The sequence below is a fragment of the Aythya ferina genome, assembly GCF_964211825.1.
Source record: "Aythya ferina genome assembly, chromosome: 3".
NCBI lineage: Eukaryota > Metazoa > Chordata > Aves > Anseriformes > Anatidae > Aythya > Aythya ferina.
The window spans coordinates 44,989,835-45,014,294 of NC_140298.1; the positions used below are offsets into that span (position 1 = coordinate 44,989,835).

Genomic DNA, 24,460 nt, shown 5'->3' on the forward strand with positions numbered 1-24,460 from the left:
GGACGGCTGGAGCAGCCTCGGCTTAGCCACAGCACGGGGCATGGGGACATACACCTGGCCACTGGGCCACCTCGGAGCCACGCTCCCTGAGCCACGAAGCGAGGCGCCCCCAGCCCTCCCCTCAGCGGGCGTTAACGGGCGCAACCGCCCCGGCCCCAACCCTAACCCCAACGCCCCCCTCAGGCTCAGCACCGCCCGCGGCGAGGCGCGCGGATTGACGGCGCCCCCCACCAACCAGAGAGCGCACCGCGGCCCCGCCCCGCCCACCGCCCGCCCCTCTCCGCCAATCCCGCGACGCAGCCGCCAGGTGGGCGTGCGGGCCGCCTCTCCACGTGGGCGCCACGGCGCGGGCGGGGCGCTCTGGCCACGCCCCCTACCCCGCTAGCCCCGCCCCCTGCTCGGCCCGGCCCGGCCGGCGCTGCCGTCCCGCGGTGAGTGGGGCTGGGGGGGGGGCCGGTACCGGGAGGAGCGGCTGCTGCGGAACGGCACGGGGAGGGTCTTTGAGCCGCTTCTTGCACCTGCTTGGTCTTTGCCTTCTCTTTTTGCACAATTCAGCGTCGCCACAGAAGGGGACCGCTCCCTGTAAGTGCGTTCTCGCTCTCTTCGCTCTTTGGGTCCCGCCGTCGGTTTTCCGCAGCCGTTGGCCGCCGGTAACGGCTGCGCGGCGGGACCCCGCTGCCCCTGCTGGCTCCGTCCAGCTGCACGCTCACGGGGGAGCGCTGAGCTGGGACCGGCTGTGCTGTTAGTGGGCAGGAAGCTGGGAGCAGGCTGGGGGGACCTGCCTGAAGTTGGTCTGGGCGTTTAGACCGTGATTCCAGTGCCGTGAGACCAGCAGAGAGCTTTCTCCTTTGAAGAAGTAAGCCCTCTCTCTCTCTCTCCTTTTTTTTTTTTTTTTTTTTTTTACCTAGTTGTTACTTCGTACAAAGACTATTCCTCTTCACAAGAGCCATTTACATAATATATTGCTAAAAACATGTCTGTTCTTATTCGCCCTGCAACTGCAGGTATTGCCTGTTTAGTTGTAACGATGCCTTCTTTTAAATACTTCGTGCTCTGTTTACTTCTAGAACTGCTGTAAGATCTTGGTGAGAACTATTTTTATTTTTATTTTTTGACAGCTCTGCAAAATATCTTGGCGGTGAGTGGTCTGTTCGAGTCAGTGCTAACCAGCTCAAATGTAAAAATGCAAGTGTGGTAGAAGGCTTTCTGCACAGGCAGTCTTGCAGAAGTGTCTGTCAGGTGTTTGAACTTAATAGATTAAACAAGAGTTTAAATAATAGGATAAACAAGTGTTTAATAAACTTGTTTGGGGGGGAAAAACAAAGCAAAACAAAAAAACTACACACCTTTATACTTTATAGCCTTGATAGACTTGAAAAATGAGTATGTGCCTGGTTAGAGAATTAGCTGATAGGCTTTTGGGTCCTGAGACCTCACCTGTTTCTAAGTAGCATGATAGAAGAAAGTGCTTTTCTCCTGAGTCTCTACAAAAGAGATCAGGTCTCACTGCTTGGTGCTCTCCCTGCACTGCTGAAACATCCTGACAGTTGCAGGAGCAGGGAAGGCAGCCTGCTCTCCTTGTTATAAAGCCCTTGGCACAGCTCTCTGCCCATGCTTTGCCTCTCCTGTTTCACATCAGTACAAAGTATGAGCAGTCTGTAATAAAGAGAAATTTCAGTACTTGGCAGAAGTGCACAGGGAGAGCAACCCAAAGTATCTCCTGTTGTTCTCCTTCACTCTGAGGCACCAGACCATGCCTGACACTTTCTTCACTGCGCTCCTGGCTCTGCCAGTGTACGCCCATGAATGAGCTTTCTGTAAGGATCTGTCTCGAAAGAGTTGTGCCCCTGTGTTTGCATGGAGGCAGGCTTGCTGTGATTGAATGGCTGCTCAAACAATTCTTTTCCCTTAATCTTGGAAAGATCTCATGTGATGCTGCCTTGGTCATGCAACTTTGCACTTCTGCACTGGCTTTCTTGGCAGTGCCTTCATGTTCTGGCATGGACACTGAGGCTGGTTTGCGTGCTGTCCTGTATTTCACTCGTTCTTTCCTATGCTTCTGCATTTGCATAAGCCAGTTGATTCTCCTAGTTGCTACTTACTCATAAGCTTTCATTAGTGTGCTTGATGCATGAAGCCTGAGGAAGTCCTGCAAGTGACTCTTAATTGGTAAAAGGAGTCCAGTTATAGACTGTGCAGAAATAAACAAATTCATTGTAATAAGAAACTTCACGTTGGTAGTCAGACGTGATGGATAAATGCTATTTTTACATTGCCAATCAATGAGGAGGCAGGATCTGTTGATCCATTGCTCTTTCTGATGTTCTCAGGAGAATGTCCTCCCAGGAAAAAGGCATGCTGAAAAGGACATGTGTGCTCTCGCTGCATATGTTAACGTTTCAATATTGTTTCAAATGTATATTGCTAGTCTTTGCGTGTATTTGCTAAAATAATGCATTTTAAAAGGCTGCATACCTTTGTGTACAAAAACTGGAAGGTGCACACTTGGATGTGATGGGAAAATGTAGTCCTTTTTGCCTGGAGGCTGTAATGCTCATTGTTTCTCTCAAAGACTCCTGAATTCAGTTGTGGTTTCAGGGGAGGATTAAACCCAAATGATTCATGCTGGGCTGTCCTTGTGGGGAGTAAACGGCTGAGTTGCTCTTTCATCCCGGGGGACAGCCAGGTGGAAGCATGGCAGCCACCCTGCAGGGTCCTGCCCGCACAGCCTTCTCACTTCCACGTGCTGCTGTAGCACATCCTTTGGTGCTCTGTCCTCACCTGAGCCTTATTCCTCTCCTTGGGGACTGGCTTGTAAGGTCTGATGTGTGCCCCCAAATGTGTCACTTGGCTTCCAGAGAACACAGCACCAGGATGTAGGAAAGCTGGCTCTGAGCAGAAGGACTAGAGCAGCCCACAAGGTAGTGTAGCAGCATGGTCCCAGGTTAGGAGTGGGGAATTTGGGGAGAACCCTTCTTCCCGAGCATTCTGGCTATGGTGTGGGAGGCGCAGTGCAAAGAAGAAGAGTTACAAACCCCAGAGTGCACTTCATACTCTAGCAATCACTTGTAGTACTTGACTTGAGGCAGGGAGCTTCACAGCATGCAGGTGGAGTGTGGGCAGTCATGCCTAACTAAGAGCTGTGTCTAATCCTGCAATGGGGACTCAGGACAAAGCATTTTCCTCTCTATTGTTAAAGCTCAGTGTTGTTGGAGAGGGCTGTTTGTACAGGAAGAAAAGAAAAAGGATGTTGGTTGACATCTAAGGCCAATGCTTAGCAATTTCCCCATCTGTCCCAAAAGGTATGTGGTGAGGACATACCTGTGAGGGCTCCACAGCCCTGCAGGTTTTGGAGGCATCTGCCACTGCTGCTTTTGAAAATGCAAAGGTGGGAGCTGGGCCCACATCCTGTCCCTGCAAGAGGACTGTAGTTGCATCTAACAGATGTCGGTAGCAGATGCAGAAGGCCTGCTGCAGCTGCATCTCCCAGATCTGTGGCTTGCTGCCCAAAGGCAGGCTTCTTTCCAGGCAGCTGTCTGTCTGTCTTGCTGCATGGCTGGGTTGAGTAGAGCTGCCTAAGCTGGTTGTGAAACTGCAGTCTGAGCCTGGTTGTCTTCGGAGCCTGAGATGTCCCTGGGTAATATCTGGAAAATGTTAAGAAGAGTCTTAAAATTTCTGGATGGTTCTTGACAGGACTCTGTAGGGCCAGTCTGCTCCAGTTTCATCAGGAAGATGCTCAATATTCATTTTCAGTCAGCTGTAGCAAAACCAGCTTTCCCATGATGTTTTATTGTAATAAGCCTTGCAAAGTGTGTTTCCAGTTTATGTTCCAGCATGTTTTCGGGAGAAACAGAGAATTACGTGTGCTTTTTTTCTTGATGAGAGGATTTTGTTCTGCTTTGAGTTGACAGCCCACTGCTCTTTCATCCATTTGCTTTATCCCCTATGAGTGTGGCAATGGCAGTCCAGGAGGCTGAAATCCAGGATTAGGACCTAGTTCACAGTTGGCTTTGGGCTGATGCAAAATGGAGCTGCACTTGTAAGACAGGTTCATGCAGAACACTAAATCAGTGCAAGTGCACGGGCTAGTCCTTTCATACAGGCTCAATCTGAGGACCTGAAATCACGAAGAAGAGGCTAGTGCTGCTTTTTGTAACTCGTTCTTTCCCCCAAAACAGAAAGGTGGGTTTGAAACTTACCTACCCGTGAAAGTCCAGAAGAGGGGAAATTAATGAGTAAGCAGGAAGGCTCCTGCATGTCTTCCTCCCCCAGAGGACTCCATTTCTTGCTGCTGCTGTGCTGCTGACTCCAGCAGTTCCTGCTTCTACCAAACTAATGCTAGGGTTCTGCTCTGGTGCTGGGAGGCAGCTTGTGGGGCTGCGGAGAGCGGAGGGGAAGATGAGGGTTCTTCCTAATTAGTTTTTACGGCCACGTTTGAGCTGTTTAATCAGAAGAGTCTTGAAAGTAATGACAGGCTTATTGTCCGAAGCCCTGGTACATGTGTGTTTAGGTAAAATCGAATCAAAATAAACAGTGCTAAATAAACTGGGCTGTCACTCCAAGCACTAATAAGACTCCTGACTGATACCAGGAGAATACAAATAAATAGAGTCTTTCACTGTTCCATTGATAGGCTGCAGGGCCTTTGACCAAGCAATTACATTTCAAAATGCACTTCTCCAGGAGCAAAAACCTGAAGTGAGGTTTTATTTAAAAATCATACAAACAAACAAACAAACCATAGAATGTCACAGAGGCCAATGATTGACTTCAGCTTTTATTAATTCATCTGCGGTGCATTTGCCGGAGCTTTTAGGGTTTAATTGAGGTTAAGAGGTTGGAATCTGCGGTAAACAAAAGAATGGCATATGGGCAGTCTGAAATTGTGGATGTTTAAGTAAGAGCATTCCTTCTGGCCACTTGTTTTCGTTGGGCAGTTATTCTTGGCTCACAACTTTTTTTTTTTTAAAGTGTAAACATGCAATGCTAGCGAGTTAATGATTCGTTATGTTTTATCACATTCTGGCATACCTCTGAAGAAGAGAAAGCTGATCTAGGCTTGTGTTTGACCTCCCCCTTCAGATTAAGGACATCACTTCTTTAATGTCTTACCTGCTGTTGTGGGGTTGATGAGCTCATTTGTTTTAAAACATTAAAAGAAAAACACCTTTTCCCCATCCTTTCTTACATTCCTTCTCCCATGAGCTACAGTTGTTATTGTAATAAATCAAGGGGACAAAGCAAGTGCAAGGCTATAGGAAAAGACTTTCCTGAAGCCTTTTTTAATTAGAGGCTGTGAGGAAAAGGGATTCAGTTTCTTGAGTTATCCACAGCAAAATATCTGTGTGTGTTCTTACAGTTACTTTTAACTTTTCTGTCTTTGGTTACAGGCTGCATGAATGTCTTTGTTGGGTGCGTTCTCTCCTTGCGAGTGAGAACGTGTGCCACAGTGCAGTGGCTTGACAATTACAAGAAACCTCCTTTTGCTGGAAAGCCTGAGCTCATACTCTGACATCTTTATGCTATCCATAAAGTTTATGGAGCGGATGACATCAGCTGACAATAATAACAGTGACCTGTCGCGCTCAAGTCATTCTGCAGACGTCTGTTATTTATATACAGCTGTTAATAGTGTGTAGCCTGAAACGCAGGAGAGCTCATCGATACAATCATATCGGTAAGAGAAGATGAATGAGAGATTTTTCTCGTAGTATTTAATTGACTGGAAGCTTTTACCTGTCCCCATCCACAAAGTCAAATGTGTCTTTCCTGCATGCTTATAATTTAGAGCAATCTCCTTTTTAAAAAAACTTAATTCCTGTTTAATTTTGATTTTGAAAATAAGTAAAAATATGATCCTTTAATAACTCCTTGTCCTTATTTTGTTAATACAGTAAATGTAATTTTTGCATGCTTATATAGGACTTCTTTCTGTTGGAGAAGAACTTGTATTAAAAAAAACATTGTTAGGAAGCATTGTATACGCCAGCTCAAGGAAGCATGTGCATGGAGCAGCTTTTACACTTGCAGAAGGTCTCTTACAGATCTTGTATTTGATATAAAAGCGAAACAGAAAACCTGTAATGTTTAAGCTGGCTGTGCTGTGACCACCGGCAGGAAGGTGGCAAGAGGTAGCTGGGGGGAACTCCCCCTAACCTCACATAACAGGGAGGAGATGCTGGCTGCTGTGCTCCCGGGTACGAGCTGAATTGCCCTCTCATATTTCTGTGATGATCTTAGCTTCAGCTCTAAGGAGCTTGTGCAGCTCCCAGGCTGCTGCCTTTTTGTCTGAAACTGACGAGCACCAAGCTGTGCCGCTTGGGCTTGGCTGTGGGGAGGAGGCAAAAGGTGTGAAGCAGCAGTTCAGCCCTGGGAGCTGATGAGCTCAGGTATGAGGGCAGCAGTGTCCCAGGGAGCAGGGCTGGGCAGAGGGGAGGATGGTTTGGATGAAGTCCTCTGTGCTGACAGGTTGCCGAAACCTCCTCTTTCGGTGACAGCAAGGAGGCGTTCTTGCAGCTGACGAAGGTGATGCTCCCTCTTTCTCACAGGCTTTTTCGGGCAGCAGCTTGTGGTGTCATCACGCTTATTGCTTCTGTACGTTTCCATCTCGTTTCGGGTTTGTTATTCTGAGGAGACCTGATTGCTTTATGGTCCCCTGTGTGACTCTGAGGGTATGTGAAGGTTGGCTCTGCCCATTTTACTCTGCAGTGCCATTATAAGGTGGCCTTGTAAAGTGGGTGAACCGGGAGGTGGGGACATGCCGCAGGTGCCACCAGGGCTTGGCTTCCCAACACAGCACAACCGCCTGCGGCCAGCAATGGGGCCGAGCCGCGCCGACAGGGTCTGTGGCCTCAGGGCCCTTGGGCACCATGGAGCTGACGTTTCACCTTCCCGGCAGGTGCGTGGGATGAAGGGAGCCTGACGGCTGTCAGAGGAGGAGAGGAGCTGCCGAAGCTGCCCACCATGAGCAGGGCACTGCTGGCTGGCAGGATGCAGCCCGAGGGCCGCAGCGTCTGCGTCTTCCTGCCCGACCGGGAGCAGCTCAGCCTGACCGTGGGGGTGAGTGGCTCTTGAGGGGGGCCGGGGCTGGTTGTGTTAGCTTGTCTTGTTCCTCCAAAGCTTGCTGGTGCCGGTCTGCTGACCCAAGGGCTGTTAGCCAGCTCGGGGTAATTGGTGCTCCATTTTTTTAATCAAGTGGTTGTGAAACACTTGGGAGAGTTACTTAAAACTTCTGGGGTGGGGGGTCTCCTCTGCTCTTCCTGCTATTACTCTTTTTAGCTCTCACCGAGTGTTTTTGCCGTAAATAATAATCCAGGGTTTTTAAATTTGAACCTGAAACGCCCTGATGACTTGGCCAGCACACCTAATGCACGCCATTTGCTCTGGCCTTTCAGCTGTTTCTGGCGTTGCTAGCCTGTCGGTGTCTTTCAAAGACTCTATGGCAGTGTCAACAGCCACCGAGGTTCTTTTTTTTCCCCCTCTCCTTAAGTACTTGTACACACACAAACCACAGGTAAGCCGCTTTCCCTTCTTTGATCCTCGCTTCAAACGCGTGAGTGCGTGTGCGGGAGGAGCGCTGGCAGAGCCAGGCCGGCTGGCTGCCCGGCACGGCCCCGTGCCCACCGTGGGGCTCGTGGCCTCCCCCTGTCAGAAACCCATTGGCAGACACGCTCTGTGCTCAGGTGACAGAGCCCAGTGTGTACAGGTGCTCACGTGTGGGCTGCTGAGGTTTGCCCTGTGTTTTGTGTTTGTTTTCCCCTGGGACGGGGAGGGGAGAAGACGACAGGTGAGGCGAGCCGCTCTTTAAAGCACTTGACTGAAAACATGGCTTTTGAAAGCATTCGTGCTAATCTTCAAAATCCACGTAGGAATTTTCCTACTGCTGTGCCTAAAAGTGGCATCGCTAATGGGAACAGCCACAAGGGCTGGACAGAACAAGGCTTTAACAACAAAACCTGTAGCTCTTTGCTTCTAGGTCATCAGTTCAAATCCAGCCCACCTACTGCCTAAAAGATGACAGCAATCTGTTGGCTTTTGTGCAAGCCACAAAACGATGATCTAATTGTTATTGCAGGCAGGTGTTCAGGCCGGGGGTAATGGTCTGTTGAGACTGACCCTAAATCTCGCCTTTTTATAGCCTTTATCAGCAAGGCTGAAGATGGGAGATAGCAGAGCCTGCCCCGCCTCTGTTGTGGTGCAGACCTGCGTGCAGAAGAGCAGCATGTGAGCAGGGCTGATGCCATTGCCGTTTGGTTTGGCTTGGCATGAGATGAGCAGTAGCTACACTGGAGATGCCCTGAACCCTTTCTGATCTCATTCCTCCAGTTCTGGCCCCAATACGTGTCCCTGGCAGGCACTTTAAGTGCCACGTCGCACATCTGGCCCATAATGGGACATGATAGCTGTGGGGTTGCCCAGGCTCCAGGATCTTGGGGCCATTGTCCAGCTGCAGCTGGGGCATGGCCAGTAGAGAGGTCTTGTCCCCAGTCTCTTCCTCCTGCAAGAGCTTGCTGTTCATGCTCACCTGGGCAGGCAGCTATAACTATACCCTATATTTAAAATGTGACTGTGAAGTGCCCCAGGCTGCAGCAACTTAATAAGCTTAAGAAATGGTCTTTTGCATTGGGCTCTGTGGGAATGGAGAGAAGGTGCCATGTCCCTGTTCCCTCCTGCAGTCCCTGCAGAGAGCTAAGGGTCCTTGAGTATTGCTCCCCTTACTCTGGAGGGATCTGTGGCACCACATCCATCAATAGACCTTTTAAAGATGTTTTCCTTCATTGCTGCTGCTTCTTACTTCAGCGACTATGAAGGTGTGAAAATACATATGTGGAGGTGCCTGGGTGTGAAAGAGAATATCTGTCTGGGTCAAAACATGAGTCCTCAAAACACAGTTGTGTCCTAGTTGCATAGAGAGTGAAACACAACCTCTTACAACTGGGCAAGTCACCAAATCCAGCTTTTCATTTGGCTTCGGGTTTTACCGCAACGCCCCTTCACAACAACAACAAAAATTAAGATTTCACAGCTGGTAAGGTCTTTTTAAAGGAACATCAAGGCAATTTTCTAGTAATACTAGTAGAACCAAAATTTAATTAGCACAACCACAGATGACAGTCTGTGCATTTATTAGAATAATAATGCCACTACTTAGGATTTCCAAAGCCTTTTAACCTCCTCAGTATGGAATGCAAATATTAAATAAGCTTGCAGCTCAGTGAGGTAGGTAGGAATTGTTATCTTACCAGCAGAATAAATTATAGATCCTTTCCCTGATAAGAAAAGGGTTTATGCACATAATTCCTTTCTCCCCCTCTCATATAAATTCCATCCTTCCAGATAAGAGTTTTCCTATGTGTGTTTTATGTGGTTGCATGTAGATAGAAGCCCGTTCTTTAAAATGGATTCATTTTATGCCCTACACAGGTACTGACATTGAAGGGAGAAGAGTAGGAGCCATTTTAAAATTGTTCCCCCATCATCAGATATCTTAATTTTATACTACCATGCTGGTAGTGTAGGATAATTTGAGGGGATGGTGAGGAGGAACACTGTTTTCAAAATACTGTGTATCAGTAATAATAAGAATTGGAGCAATGTCCAGTTTGTTCAATTTTCTTTCTCTCTGTGTTCTGCCTTCTCTGATAGTTTTGAACCTGATACTGATTAATATTAACTAGTTTTTGTGACTGTTTCAATAACACTTCTCAAACTCATCTTCAGTGCTTAATTAAAATTTGAATTAAGGACAGAGACCTAGAATAGTAGGGGTCAGACTGCATCATGAGAGGAGCGGGGCACCACCAGTGCTGAGGCAGCTCAGAAGTGCCCACAGCAGACATTGCCTCTTGCCTAGCTGGCACAGGGGAGATGGGACTGTGAGCAGAAACTTGGGAGGAGAGGAAGTCTGGCATGGTCAGTGTGCTGGGGGTGGCAGGCATAGGTCTGAAGTCTTCCAGTTGTTTTGTGGGCAGCAGAGCTGGTGTTTTACAGTATATAGGTGACGGAAATAGAGATGGGTAACCAACATATATGAATACTTGCATACAGAATGACTCTGGAGAAGTGTACACAACCTCAACCCATTTTTACTTTGGACTAAATTTCATGTGTAAAGAAGCCCTGAGTCTGACATGGAGCAAAGCTGAGTATCAAGCCTGTCAGGGGAAGGAATGATTCACAGCGTGTTTGGGATGGAGCTTGGCACACAAACCACATGCAAAGGGAGGAATGGCCAACAAATTGCAAATGTGAAAAATGCAAAGGGAGATATTGGTTATTTTGAGTAGAGGGGAATGCGGGAGGAGGGAACCGAGATTGCAAGTGTAATCAGTATTGCATAGCTCTGAAGACTGGGAGTTAAACCGGATGCAGAAGGAAAGTGCCAAAAGGAGAATGGATGAGGTGGTAGCTCACATACCTGCTGTGCAAGAAACCTGATTAAAATGCTGCTCTTGAGACGCGTGTCACAAAATGTTCCAGTGTTCGTCTCACGGAATGAGTATGTTACAGCAGGTTTTTCTTCCCTGCCTTCCCTTAGGTGTGAAGGCATGTCACTTACAGAACACAGCTGTTCATACAGATTTACATAATCCTGTGCTGGTGGTGGCTGCTGTGTGCACGTAATCGTTCTGGCTACAGGTAGCTCACCTCTTGGCCCTTCCCAGACAGGAGAGCATGCAAAGAGCTTGTTTTTTTAAGAAAGGAGGCAGATCTTTGTGCCAGGTACATCTGTGTGTTGTTGGCAGCTGAGCAAATGCTGCTTCTAGGTGTGAGACTGTACCCTTACGGTTTTGGGTCTTACAGAGTTGTGCGTTATCACCTCCCCTTCCAGAGCACATGCTGGGCGCACACGTGTGTCTGTGCTGGTGTAGTGCAGGTTTCAAAGCTCTGGGTAAAGCAATAGTGAGTGGCTGGTGATGCATTGTCAAGAAGTAGGAAAAAAACAATACTTAAATGACCTCCAGTTTCCTACTGTCCATATTTAGTGACATGGTACATCCTGGGGCAGGGAGAAGAGTGCAGCTGGTTTGTGGGGAGCACGGCCTGCCAGGCTTAAAAGCGCTTGAAGAAATAATGTGGCAGTGAATTTGGCAGTGCTGTTGATTACATTGCAGGTGGGTTCAGAAATGGAGTTCTGCCCTGCTTTCTTTGCTGCTGTGAAGGTACCTTCCTACCTGAGGAAGGCAGCTCCTGCTGCTCAGCATTGTCCAGCAGTGCCACAGCAAAATTCAGAGGTCGTGGCTCACCTCTCTGCAGCTGGCTGCAGCCTGGGCTGCACTCGGGTTATCTGCCTCTGCGCTGTTTTGCTCTCTGCAGCTGCTCTGCATCAAAACTTCTTCCCCCACGCTTCTGAGGCTTGGGGATTTTGTTAGTCTGGGCTGTGCTCCTAAAGTGGTATGATGGGGCAAGGGGAAACGAGGCTGTAGGTGGGAGGACACACAATGGGGGAGTTGTCCAGTGCCTGTGCACAGCCAGGTCTGTGCATGCAGGTAGCCTGCATCACCTCCCTGCTGCGGGAGCTTGTGCTCCAAGCAGCCCTGATAGGAAGGAGCAGTCAGTAACTGTGCCGTATTGCCACGCATCCTTACTGGTGACAGCTTCTGCAAATGAAGATGTTAATTGCTGTGTGACCAGAAGGCAGCAGGGGACACTCTGTGTGTGGGGTACAGAGCAACCTCATCTGTACCCCCCACAAGGTATTTCTGGTCAGTGTAGAAATGCAGTCCTGGTTTTGTTTGGGTGTTTATGTTTTTAAAGTTCTCCTGAATGAAAGTTATTTTTTTGTTTCTCTTAACCTCTGAAAAAATATTTCTACAAGAGAGCAGTGTTTTCATTTCTCTGATTAGAAACATGCTTTCTGTGAGAGCACCTGCAAGTCACCTGGTAGACACTGCCTAAAACTAGTGCTCCAGATGTGGTCCAAGGTCTCCTTATGCAAACCTGCTAATAAATAGGAAACTTTAATTCATGTCTTACTAAGCTGAGCTGCTTTGCAACGTAAAGGAATGAGAATAACACATTGGTAATTATTTTGTGACAGAAATAATACTGAAAACAAACCTTGTTCTTTGGGGGTTCTTTTGCTATAGTACCCAAAAACTTGTTGGCCAATGTAAGGAAGGAGAATTGGTCCATCCAGGTGTGTGAGCTGTCTGTAACGCTGGATTGGTTATTTCTTTCAGGTCAAAGCCACTGGACAGGAGCTCTTTCAGCAAGTTTGTGATTTAGTGAAGATTAAAGAGCCTCACTTCTTTGGCCTCAGCATTGTTAAAAGTAAGCAAACTCAATGCACAGAGCAAATGACTTGGCAAACTTCCACAGGGCCCGCTTGTGTGTATTTACAGTGTGTGCATATACACACACTGGCCGTGCCTGCGGGGAATTCGATTGTAATAAGGTCACAAAGTATGTAGATTACGCGCAGGCTTCTCGGCACTCTTTTGATCTTTGGTATGCGGGCAGACAAATTGGGAGAAGGGGGCCCTTTTGTTCTCCTCCTTTGTTCTTCTGTGCTACCTCTTTGTGGGGTTTTCTTTCTCTCCTGTAGCGAAGTTGCTAGCCAACATGTTTGTCACTGTTTGAATTCAAAACTGTCAGGAGGTGAATTTTAAAGGGACTTTGGGGCTGAAAGTGTTACTTATCTTCTGAAGTCACACGCAAAGAATGGGAGGAGGAAACTTAAATGGTTTGAGGGTACTGAATGCATTTAGGGGAGGGACTGTTCTTGAAATACCATGTGGGAAATATGAAACGTTTTAGTCTGTGAGTTGAAGTCCAGTCTGCTTGGTCCTATGTCTTGTATTGACCAGGGGACAGTGTAAGGTGATGCCACAAAGGAGCAAACCGATAGGAGGTATTACATTTCCAGACCGGTGTGTTTATCAGCTCCTCCCCACCCACAAACGTACTAGAAAATAGTAATGCGTCTGTTGTTCTCCTTATTCTGACTTCCCACATTTCCAAAATGTGAACAGTCTTCATGGAATGGACTTCTCTTCCCCAAAAATTTCTTGTCAAGTGTTTTAGTGTTTACTACTGCATCTCTGGATGTTATTAGTGAAATGGGAATAACTCTTTGAATCCTTCTAAATGAGGTTTCTTTTGCCTGCTTATGAGTACATGGGAGAAAATTTGTTTCTCGAGTTTACTTGTCTCCTTTTCCTTTATGTTCTTTCTCTAACAACTTTTTTTTTTTTTTTTTTTTTTTTTTTTATTGAGCATAGCACTGAAGCTAAGATAGGAGTAAGCAGTTTATCTCCATAAGGTTTGGAGAGTCTCCAAGAGACTCCATCTGCATAACTAAACCAGTAGGTGACAAATTTATCTGTGAATTTAAACCAGTGCAATATTTATTCCTCTTCCAGTAAGGAAGACCTGAATGCTCTTAGCCTCTTTTTTTTTTTTTTTTTTCCACAAATCAACTGTGTTCCTGTGAGTCCCCCTGCCTTCCAGGCAGCCCTGTGTGGCACTCAAGAGAATATTGCCTATAGCTTTAAACATAGGCAATCTCTCTTGCTTCTCAAAAACACCCTTCTTTTTTAGAGGAGCTAATTCTTTACAATGCTTTTAGCAAAATGACAAGGGAAAGGGTTACAGGAGCCCTGTAGCCTGAACTGACCTCTCCTTTTTTGTTTTCCTGTCTATTCCTCACTCCTGTTTGATGTAGTTTAGTTTGTAAAGCTGCTTGATTGAAGGCTCTGTGAGCTCACCCTGGCATCTCCTCCACCCCAACAGGTGTCAAGATTGTGGATGAGGAATGGGATATTTTGTTTGTTTGTTCCTTTGTTTAAAAAACTGTTTGGCTTTTTGGGGCCAGACAACAGGAGGAAGAGAAGTATCGGCAGCGAGTTTCTCAGTCTGAATGGCCACAGCCACCTGGAAAGCTGCAGCCCACTGTTGAGAGACAGAGCAACAGTGGTCTGTTTGCTTCTGCTCACCTCTGTTACCTGCCTTCAGTCCACAGAAGTCTAGTAACCCGCTGACTGGCGTCTTGTGGGAGAGTTTTGTTTTTTTTTAAATCACTTATTTAAGTAGCTCCAGGCTTACTACTTAGAGTTGTAGCAAAGGAACTCTTTTGTTTTCCTTTCCCCAACTTGATTTCCACCCCCTCCCTACTTTGTTCTGACCAACAGACTGGTGACAATCTCTGCTGCTGCCAGTGCAGCTCTAAAATACCATTTTAAAGAAACTACTGCCCTGTTTTAATAAGGGCACGTTTCACACCTTCCTAGAGTCTATTTATTTTTGGCAGCCTGGTATTGCTACATGCAAAACGAGGTATTCTAATCCACCTGCATCTGTTACCTTGCTGCTAATTTGTCAACAAACCCCTGACTGTCAGCAGTGGCAAGAGAATGAAAATTAAGGGATTTCTCCAGAACTGTAACCAATCACACGTTGTGGATTATCTGGATTAGGAGCCCATTTGACCTGTAGATGTTGTACGGATACACTAACGCTCAGTTGGGCTTGTAGTATGTGTGTGAGGGGAAAGGTTGGCCTCCTTAATCATAAACAGAAGTTTAATCCCCAAGTGTGGCAAAAATGAAAATAGCAGCACTAAGCACTGTGAAAACTGCAAAGCGTAAGTACTGTGAGATCTGAACTCTAGGTTTTGGAGCATGTCTTCCAGCATTCCTTGCTTAAAGGATAAGAAAGGGGGGGGGGATCTCCTTCACTTCAGTACAAATGGTACAAATGCTGAGGGCAAGCTTCAGGATTTAAGGCAACAGTAATAGTGAGGGACAGGGTTTTTCATTACATTTGCTCTTGTGCTTTTTTTTTATTCTCAAGATGAAAAGCAAATCAGCGAACTGTAAAGGGGAGAAAAACACTTGTATTTATAAGAAGAGTTTTATTCCCCTGAAAATTATGTTTATGAGCATGTGTTGCTGGGAAGCCACACCAGCATGAAGGTTGGGGTCATGCTGCTCTTCTAGTTTTGTCACAGATCATCAAGCAGGCCATACCTTGTGTTCTGCTGCTTATTTATTTATTTATTTATTTGTTTTGCTCAGTGAAAGACCCTGCAGTCCATTCAGGGTTCATGCCGGTTCCATAGGCTTCAGCAGCTGGGTCTTGTATTGCAGCTCATCCTGCAGGGTCAATCTTATCTCGTTGCCCTGCAGGAATTTTCCCTCCCGTTATCAGAAGGTGTTTGCAGCACCACAATTCAATCTTCCAAAACAAAACTGTTTGTCAGCAGACAAAGAACAGCCAGGGTCGTCTTTGTTGTCATAACCTGAATCCCTGCAATCCTAAATCTTGGGCTTCTCTTGGGAGCAGACCTTGCTTGACCTGACCCAAGCACAGATAGAAGTTTGTGACTGGGAAGGAGCAAGTACTCAGCTCCTGCACCCTGCCGCTGTGTCCATCACTGTGCTCGTACCAGTTTGTCAGGCTGGTTCCTCACAAAACCAAATCCCTTTGCTTCAGCTCCCTTGCCTCAAGGATCATCCTTCAGTTATTACAGTTCTGGCTTTGCCAGACCCGGGGAGGCATGCCTCCCAGTCCCTGATACTTGTGTGCTTAGCAAGGAGCTTGGTGGTTAACTCTCTCAGGACTTCTCTGACTCCAGTTAACTCCTCTGCATCTGTGTACCCTCCAGTAATGAAGTTCATTGACAAAATCTGCTGCTGTGTTATATTATGTGGGTATCTGGTATATCAAGATGCCTCTTAAGCAGGCAGGTGACAACAGAAGTTCTCCAAAGTACTCTCAGGTGATTTCTGCACCCCAGTCCGTCCCCACTGTCCCTGCTTCTGCTGCTCTTCCCTCAGATATCTGCTGGGATAGTTGTGTTTCCTTAGTGAATTGTTCCATCCTCTAACAGGAGGAGATACAGCTGACAACAAGGACTTCAGTACCTCAGACAAGAGTTGCTTGTAAATATGTGCCGAAACATGCCACCTAGGGGGAAATGTAGGTGTTCAGGTCTTCAGAAATTTATATAATGCTCCCTGGAAGTGCTTCCATAGTCTTTTCCTGGGAAGACATTCTCCTGCCTACACCTGGTGACAGTTATTTCTCCTTTACCATCAATAACTCATGCAGCACGGTGCTCTCCTGTCTGAGGATTGCAAGTGGTTTGTTTGCTCCTGGGTAAGGAGTGCTGGGAATGGTTCTGCAGCTCTTCTTGTGCACAAGACTCACCTGTGATGCTGCCAAAAGTCCAGAGGGTGCTGCCTGGACATGCTTTGTTGCTAGCTGTAAGATGCCAACATAAAATTCCTGCAGAGCTTGCCCTTTTTCAGGAATGACTGGGCCACTGTCTCAGTCTTCAGATCTCAGCAGATCTTAACAGCCACACTGTCTTGGGCTTCCTGATATTGCCTCCTTTTATTCTTCTGTCCATCTCAGGTAAGCGACTGCAGCTACCTCCCCTGCTTTGTTCCCAGCCTCTGTTGTGACCCTTCCCTTCTTCTCTTGGTGTCCATGTACTTGCCAGATAAAGACAAAAATGCAAGGTCATCCCAAAGCAAATTCTTCTACTAATCAACCAGGCATTGAAGAGTGGACAAGGTTTCTTCCTGTTGGCTTGAAAGATGGCAGGAGCATTGAGAAGTTCTGCAAAGGTGGTCAGAGCAGATGCCACATGAGCATTGACATTCCCAGGCCACCAGAACTTGTAAAGGTTGCAGAGCTTTCCTCTCAAAAGGAGCATGTGGACCTCTTTTATTCAATTAAAAAAATAAAAATAAAAATCCACATTCTGGTGTTGAGGGAAGTTAACAGGTTACATGAGATCTGCGGCATGTGCTGAGAGGTCTTTTTGCTTTGTGTGTGTGTTTTTTTGTTTGATTGTTTGCTTCAGCTCTTTTCTAACCATCTCTCCCACTACCAACTCTCCACATCATCCCTCTGCCTTTCAAGGGAGCAGTGGAGTTGCCATAAGGCTTCTTGCAGCATCTGTGGAAAATAAAGTGCTATAGCCAAGGACTGTTCCCCTCCCACTTTCCTTTAAGGCAGGAAATGCCTTTTGTGTGGAAGCTTGGCTTTGCACTAATTCAGATCTTATTTGAATCCTAATCTCCTAGACTGTCTAAATATTTATAATATTAAAATGCACTTGATTCAACCAAGGGACTTCATCAGAGAATCACAGGAGGGCTGAGGTTGGAAGGGATGTCTAGAGATAGATCATCTAGTCCAACCCCATGCCAAGCAGGCTCACCTAGAGCACATTGCACAGGATCACATCCAGGCACGTTTGGATATCTCTAGAGTAGGGTGTTAAAACTTTGCTGGGTTTCACATGTGATGTGATTTTATTTGTGCCTTCAAGGAACTATATATGGACTTAATTCAGTTTTTTAATTTCTACATATAGGATGGGGTGTTTGGTAATGAAGTACTCTTTATTTTAGTAGATAAAGATGTAATAAGATCAAAAAGCTGTTAAGCAAAGCTAGACAAAACTAAAAAACACTTCCTTAATAGCAGTATTTTTTAGCCTTTAGAACAGTTTCCTAAGTGTTCTGTGAATTCCCTGCCACTAGGTTATATGGTTTTTAAAAAATACCTTGTTTAGTTCAAACTAGAGCTATATAAGGGAAGATGTGCAGTGCTTCTTACATCAGAGAACCTTACTCCACAACAGTACTTTCCTGATTTCCAGTCATTTAATTAACATTCAGTTTGCTTATGACCTTAATATTTGAGGGAGTTCTATAGCAAGCACTACACCAGGAACATGCTAACGCTTAATTGCCACCAGGTAAGAAGGATACAAGTTTCAGGGTGGGACAGGGAAGGGTGTTTCAGAGAGGCTATTCTCCATTTGTAGTTCAACTTCAAACAATCTAGAGAAGCATGTGTGTTATTTTGAGAGCAGCCCTCTTTCCTTCAGTTTGTACATTACATACATAAAGGCTGGCACAGAAAAATATGCTTGAGAAACTATACATTTTAGTATATTCACGGTACTTCCTGGAACTAAAATTGTTTCTCAACTTCATCATAACATATATGATGTAAAAGAAAAAAAGCATTCTCCAGATGCATCGGTTAAGTATGCCTGATTTCCTTTAATCCAGCTAGATTTTGTATTTGTTTTCCTTTACATCACTAATTCAATGATCTGCTCTGGCATCTATAAATTCTTTAACCATCTATAATTTCTTCAGTACTCACTTTGTAACCTAAAAGGCCCTTGTTATGAACAAAACAGAATCGTGATCCAGGTCACAGCTGATTTTTATTAAAATGAAGAAGTCAGTAAAGTCACTGGAGGTCATGAGACCCTTATTCAGATTTTACTCAAGCAAAATTCCAGCATCTATAGACTTTGACCACAGCTTGCCTGAAGAAACCTTTAGATTTAATAGCTTGTCCTGAAGTAACGAACTGCCCCTTCCTGGTGGTAGGGACACAGACAGTAAATGGGTGCATTACTTAAATATTAGTGGGACGTTCCTGGCTGCCAAGTGGGCCTGAGCTTTCCTTCTTGGTAGGATGGCTGAATCGCCACCCTCTGGAATTTCTCCTTGCTCCTAGACCAAAAGGGGCCCATGAGGACAGCAGATAACTGGCATTCACCCTTACCTAGGAATTTAGCCTTCATTTAAAAACAAAACCAACAAAAAGAGGCTATGGTCAATATGAAATAAAGGCTTTTAAAGTATTGGTGTCTCAGAATTGATTTGACCATGCATTACAGTCAAAATCTTCTATTCCTGTTACCCCTGCAGCGTGAATGATGCCTGTTGTACCTCTGCATAACTTACTGAAACCGTCACTTTATACTGGTTGGAGATCTGGCCCACTAATTTTTTATTTATTATTTGCAACAATTAATGTCCTGTATTTGCTGAGGTATGTAAATGTGCTGAGCTAATTCTGCAGAGTAGGAGCACTTGAATGTTTGCATTTCTGGTGCCTGCTTAATTTGCAGAGAGATTGTTACGGCACAAATTTTCCATTTCATTTGAGGGTGCATGAAAGCTGAACTAGAGAGAAACGTGTAAGTTGCATTGCTGCAAACCTCTCAAGAGAAGCTGGTGTGATGTTTTTAAGCTCACTGCCAGAGACAAGAGCGATGGATGTGGTGCTGGTAGCTGCTGGTGGAGGTCTGCATGGTTGTACGTGTGCTTCTGAGCCAGCCTCTGCGGTGGCTGCCATTCAGCTGAGGCCAGTGAAGCAAGGATGCTTTGTACCTGCTGAGCATCTGGCCCTGGTTGGATCCATGGGTCAGACAAGCTCTTCCCTAGAAGGGCGACCATCTGTGCACATCTATACGGTTCCCCTCTCCTTTTCAAGCCAGAGCCAGTTTCAGCATCAAAGACCTGGGTTTCACCAGCATTCCAGTATAAGGAAAAACCTCACAACCCACGTAGTGCTGGGGAGGGAAATACCTCTTTGTTTTTGTAGGGGGAGGCTTACCCCGCAGGTTGGCATTCCAGCAATATTAACTTCATTAAAGCAGGAATGCAGCGCCGCATTCTTGCAGGGAGGGAGGAGCAGGAGGATGCTGGGCTGGGCTGGGGAGGAGTGGGACCACCAGTGAGAGCTGGTGCGTGCGTGGGGTGACCTCCTTCAGCCCGGCCTCTTCCTGGGGCTTCTGTACTCCTCTTGGTAACCCTGCTGGTGACCTGAACCGCTGCTTGGTGGCTGGGCCCTCTTGGGGTTGTGTCTCTAACCTAATTAATAAGATAGATGAGCAGGGGCTGTGGGGAACAGGTAACAAAAGTCTCTGCTGTGGGGGGACTGGCTAGGACTATTAGGAACCTTTTCAGGGCAGCATTACCTGATCTTAATAGACTTAAAAACACGTGTGGCTGGGGCCAACGTAAACCCCCAGAGGCCCCATATCATGCATGCATAAGTGAAGAGGCAGGTCCAGGGTGCAGTAATGCTCAATCATCTTCCTCTCCATCTCAATGTAGCAAAGAAACTTCTGTGTCGCCTACTGTGCTACAGCACTAACTCACAGCACTAACTCTCACCACTAAAACCTTTGGCATTTTTGTCCAGCAGTTTTAAAAGGGCTGTTAAATACTGTTTTGCATGCATATGTGACACATCAAGCAAAGAAGTAAATAGAAACGTAATTATGTTAAAATTACAGCAGTAATAGGTACAATGCAGAGGGAAACATGACTGTTTTGGGATTGCCCTCTTTGTGTCCCATGTGGCTAGTACTTAACACAAACCTTCCTATTAATGTGGCTGTTGACCTGTTCTGGCCAGCACCAGGTCTGGGTTTATCCTCCTGAGAAGGGAGCTGAAGGAGATGGTGATAGGGGTCGTTTTGGTTGTGTTTGTGTGATTTTTATTTTTTATTTTTTAATATTGCAAAAGAGAAGTATTTGGTGCTGATCTGTAAGGATCCTGAATGTGCTGGGAAGATGGCTGTGGTGTAGCTCAGATATATATAGGTCATATATATACATATATATATATATCAATATACATACCAATACCTGCTGCAATCCTATCTGGTGCCAGTCCTCTACTGGCAATATAGGTGCAAGTGCGGGCCTTCATTTGGCTCTAAACTTCCATTGGGGAAAATTCACCTCTCATGCTCCTCCTTTTTGTTTGACATCAAAACCAAAGGGCTGGCCTTCAGGAGCAGAAGGGCGTTTTGTTAAATTTATTATTTTTCTTCCTCCCCCTTCTTCTTCCCAGTCCTTTCATGTTTGTAGGGGACAAGCTCTTCAGCTTGGCCCTTCTGTCACTTGTCAAAACACTTTTCTGAGCAAAACTGAAGAGTGGGTTGACTAGTCAGGTGAATGTGCTCAGCTGGCATTGCTGCTGAAATGCTCCTTGCGTCTTTCTGTAAGAGACTTGAGAAGGCTAAGGAAAAATTGGGATTTGATAATTGGTAAGTAGCCTTAAAAAGTGTCGGCTTTGAAAGCAGCACAAAGCTCTTTCGAGATGATGCACTGCTCAGACTGTCCCTTGCTCTCCCTCCCTCTCACCCAGGCAAGTTTTGGTCCTGTGACATAGGCCAGGTTTTCATTTCTTTCATTCATCTTTTTGCTCTGTGAAAGAAATTGGGTGTGAGCAGGAGACACCACAATTTCTAAAGTGAACATTTGGGTTTGATCCTCCTTTTCCTCTTCCTTCTTTCAGAGGATCCCATTCATATGCAAAGGATAAAACCTGTCAAATACTGGGCCCTAGCCGCTAATAATAATAAAAACAAAAACTAGTCCACTAAATTGACAGCATGATTAGCTTGGTAAGATTATATTTATTTTCCGTAAATGTCTCTGCTTCCTAAATCAAGGATTCTGCATTTTTGGTTACAGTGTTTGGGAAATTTCAGCTCAGTATCCCTAGATTTAAGGCATAGCCAAGCTTCTTTCCATACTGTCTGGAGCAGCACATGTACTGAGAGTTCAGTACCCTCACTTCTCCCCTCTCTTTTCCCTGTTCTGTCTGCTCCCTGGTCAGCTTTTGTGTTACTGGGCAGTGGTTGGAAACAGTTAGGGTTGTCATCTAAGTACTTTGTGAATAAAAACTTCTACTTTAACATAAAATGCTTTTCTCTGTTGTCTTCCAGATAATGAGTATGTTTTCATTGACCTGGAGCAGAAGCTTAGCAAATACTTCTCAAAGGAATGGAAGAAAGAGACCAACAAAGTAAGAGAGGTGTTTAATTTCGGAGACTGTGGCTTTGGTGTTAGGCTACTCACTGAAATGAAAGCTCTTAGACTAAGGTCCATAAAGCGTTTCTGGAAGGTGGTCTGGAGAGTGCTGTTCAGCAGCAAGATGCTGTGACTCGTGCACGGTTCATGCAATTAATTAAAACAGATAAACCAAACCTCCATACAGCTTTACCTCAGCAATAGTAACGACATGGTTGCTGCTTAATTGCTTGCTTCCTTTTGAAGATAGGCTATCCTGGGAGAAGTCTAAAGACTTTACTGTTACACGTAAGCAGAAAAACCTAGAATGACCTTGTGTGGCTTGAACCCCACCCCACCTGAAGTGAGGGAGAGGGCTGGAGCCATGACTTTCAGAATATACATGAGAGGACAGTGGAAAAAGAGGAAAGATTGGTTTGAGAAGAGCCTTAGTTCTTTGAGGCTAGCCAGCCTTGTCAAGGGAGAGGAGAAAAACTGCGTGAAATAAAGACGAGCCTGTGTAATTGTCTAGCACTGGTCATTTAGAGACACGATAATGCCTGTTTGTTATTACTGAAGGAGCTGCAGTCTAGAATAAAGTGTAATGTACAGCTACGCCCTGATATCTTAATTGGTGCATTATAACTTTTTCCACTTTCCTCAAGGGTTTTCTTTTGCAGAGTAGGCATGCTTGCTGTTTCTGCTATGTACAGAGCTTTGCAGGTTCCTAGTAAGATTTGAGGATCCCTTACCTGATAGTGCTTCTCCCAAATAAGTGAGGGTTACTTCAGAGGCAACCCCAAGCCACATGGAGAGCTGTCCCTCCTGCCAGTGAGGGTTTTCCAAGGCAGGTGCTTCTGGCCACATCAGTGTGGGGTGCACTTTGTGGCTGCTACCAGGCAGGATTCTTGAAACACTTCTGAAGTCTGGATAAATGTTGAGTCTCTCATGTGAGGTGAATCCCCAAAGGGTAAATGAGTTGCCATTGTCAGTACTGAAGCCTAAAATGGGTTAGACTATTGGACTGGGTTAGGAGACAGGAATTAAATTCCTGTGAAGAGGCTTCAGGTGGAAAGCCTCATTCTGTTGATTAAAATGGGGTGACTCTGGGCAAGATCCAGGGGGAAAAAAAAGTAAGTGTTTGCTTGATGATCAAGAAGTTGCTGTCGGTGTCAGACGGGCCATGCACAGGGAGATGGGTCTGGGCAGCAAAGCCTTGGGACTGTCTCTGTGAGCAGTTACCTGCACAAACATTAGAAGTGAGAGCCAAAGAAGAAAAGATGAGAGAACGAGCTAATAAGATCAGATGTTCCTTCTTCCCCCTCTCCTCCTGTTCAAGCAAGCCTGTAAGTGAAGGGAAGGCTGTCCTTAAAACGAGAACTCCTGCTGACTCTCCTCTAAGAGACATCTCAAAGCAGACAGCAGCGTCTCCCTTTGCTCCCCGGCTGCAGGAAGCTGTGAACAGCTAGACAGGAGCCCTGCCAGACAAAAGGCGAGGAGTTAATGTCAGGCTGGTGCGCCCTGGCCGCAGGCAGCACGGGCTGGCTGAGCAGCTCCTGCAGCACCCTGCGTCCCCGCTGTGGGATGTGGTACAGAGCTGGGCTGCGTGGTTAACTCCGGGTGTGTGCTGGGGGGGCTGCAGCGGTACCAGCGTGACGTGTTGCCTGCTGCCTGCCTGCCTGGCGCGCTGGGGAAGGCCACGTTAAACTTGCAGTGTTCAGCACTAGTGTGTCCAGGATGCTGCCAGGTGCTGAGCTGGGTAACTTGAGCCAGGCTCGGCATCCCCAGGCTGTTCTGGGGCTCTTTTATACCCGGCTTATCCACCCATCCAGACTCTTCAGCTCTCCCTGGGATGTTTTGCCTTTCAGCCTGTTTAAATGTTTTATGATGCCTCATTGATGTGAGCCTTGGTGGTAGTCAGATCCTCCCCAAAACTGATGAAGAGCTAAGATTAGCAAACTAAAAGCAGTATGGGGGGCAAGCTTGAGAGAAGAGGGTGTTACAAGAGGAATTTTGAATGCTGAACGTTATTTAACAAATCTTCTGTCTCTGCTCTAGGGAACAGAGAAATTCAGCCCTCCTTTTGTTGCATTCTTTAGAGTACAATACTACGTAGAAAATGGAAGGGTAATAAGGTAAGTTCATTTCTGTGGTACTGTTTTCTGTTTCCTTATTAACACTTCCTTAAAAAATCAGCTTGCATTTTTGTTTTTGTTTTTGTAAGAACTACCCAGATTTCCACAACGAACAGTGCATGTTTTCCTCCTGTATCACATTCCTTATCCCTAGGTCCCTGGGAGGATGGTAACTGCTTTCCCATCTGTGTTTAGAGAGCAGGTTGAATTACAGCAGTACTGAAATATGGTTAACAGCCTTTGTTTGCATCTTTTGGTCGTGTGAAAAGCATCAGATGAATATACAAAAAATAGGTATTTATACTCCAGAGCACACGCTAGCAGTTCTGGTTCAGGTTTTTGTATCTGCACAGTGCTCTGTGCAGTCTGCTCCTGGAAATGGACTTTTGTAAACGGACAAAAGAAATGACTTCATAAGTTAAAGAGTTTTGCATTTGAGTGTGATCCATTCACGTGGAATATGGGCTGCACTCAAAACACAGCCGCACTGGCTGCATGGTACAGAACAAAGGATGAGGTAGTTGAAAATGAACAACTGACAGGATTAATTTGCATCAGCACTGCTGGCGTGGCTGTGACCCCAGGGCAAGCCAAGAGCTGGGATAATTCAAGTAGATTAAAATCTTTACTTAATTTTTTGGCATTTGTTCTCCTCTTGAACAAAGCTTTTTTTTTTTCTCCCCTCTTTTTCCTCCCCCCACCCTGTCCTCCATAGTCTCTCTTTTTGAATGCAGGCAAGTCTTCTGGAGTCTG

At 46.0% G+C, this 24,460-nt stretch overlaps 1 protein-coding gene across 4 annotated transcripts in view; it reads left to right on the forward strand.

Annotated features, from left to right (window-relative positions):
- Nucleotides 1-361: 361 nt before the first annotated feature.
- FRMD1 (FERM domain containing 1) overlaps nt 362-24,460 on the forward strand; it is a 49,808-nt gene continuing 25,709 nt past the window's right edge. Inside the window, exons 1-5 of one of the 4 annotated variants that reach the window (XM_084513457.1) lie at nt 362-431; nt 6,899-7,059; nt 12,183-12,273; nt 21,509-21,588; nt 23,631-23,707. In XM_084513457.1, coding sequence (XP_084369583.1) covers nt 6,964-7,059; nt 12,183-12,273; nt 21,509-21,588; nt 23,631-23,707 — 344 coding nt within the window. In that variant the 5' untranslated portion in view covers nt 362-431; nt 6,899-6,963. Of the gene's footprint in view, nt 432-454; nt 857-6,781; nt 7,060-12,182; nt 12,274-21,508; nt 21,589-23,630; nt 23,708-24,460 lie in introns of those variants that run through there. The other 3 variants (XM_084513456.1, XM_084513455.1, XM_084513458.1) reach the window with 3 other exon arrangements.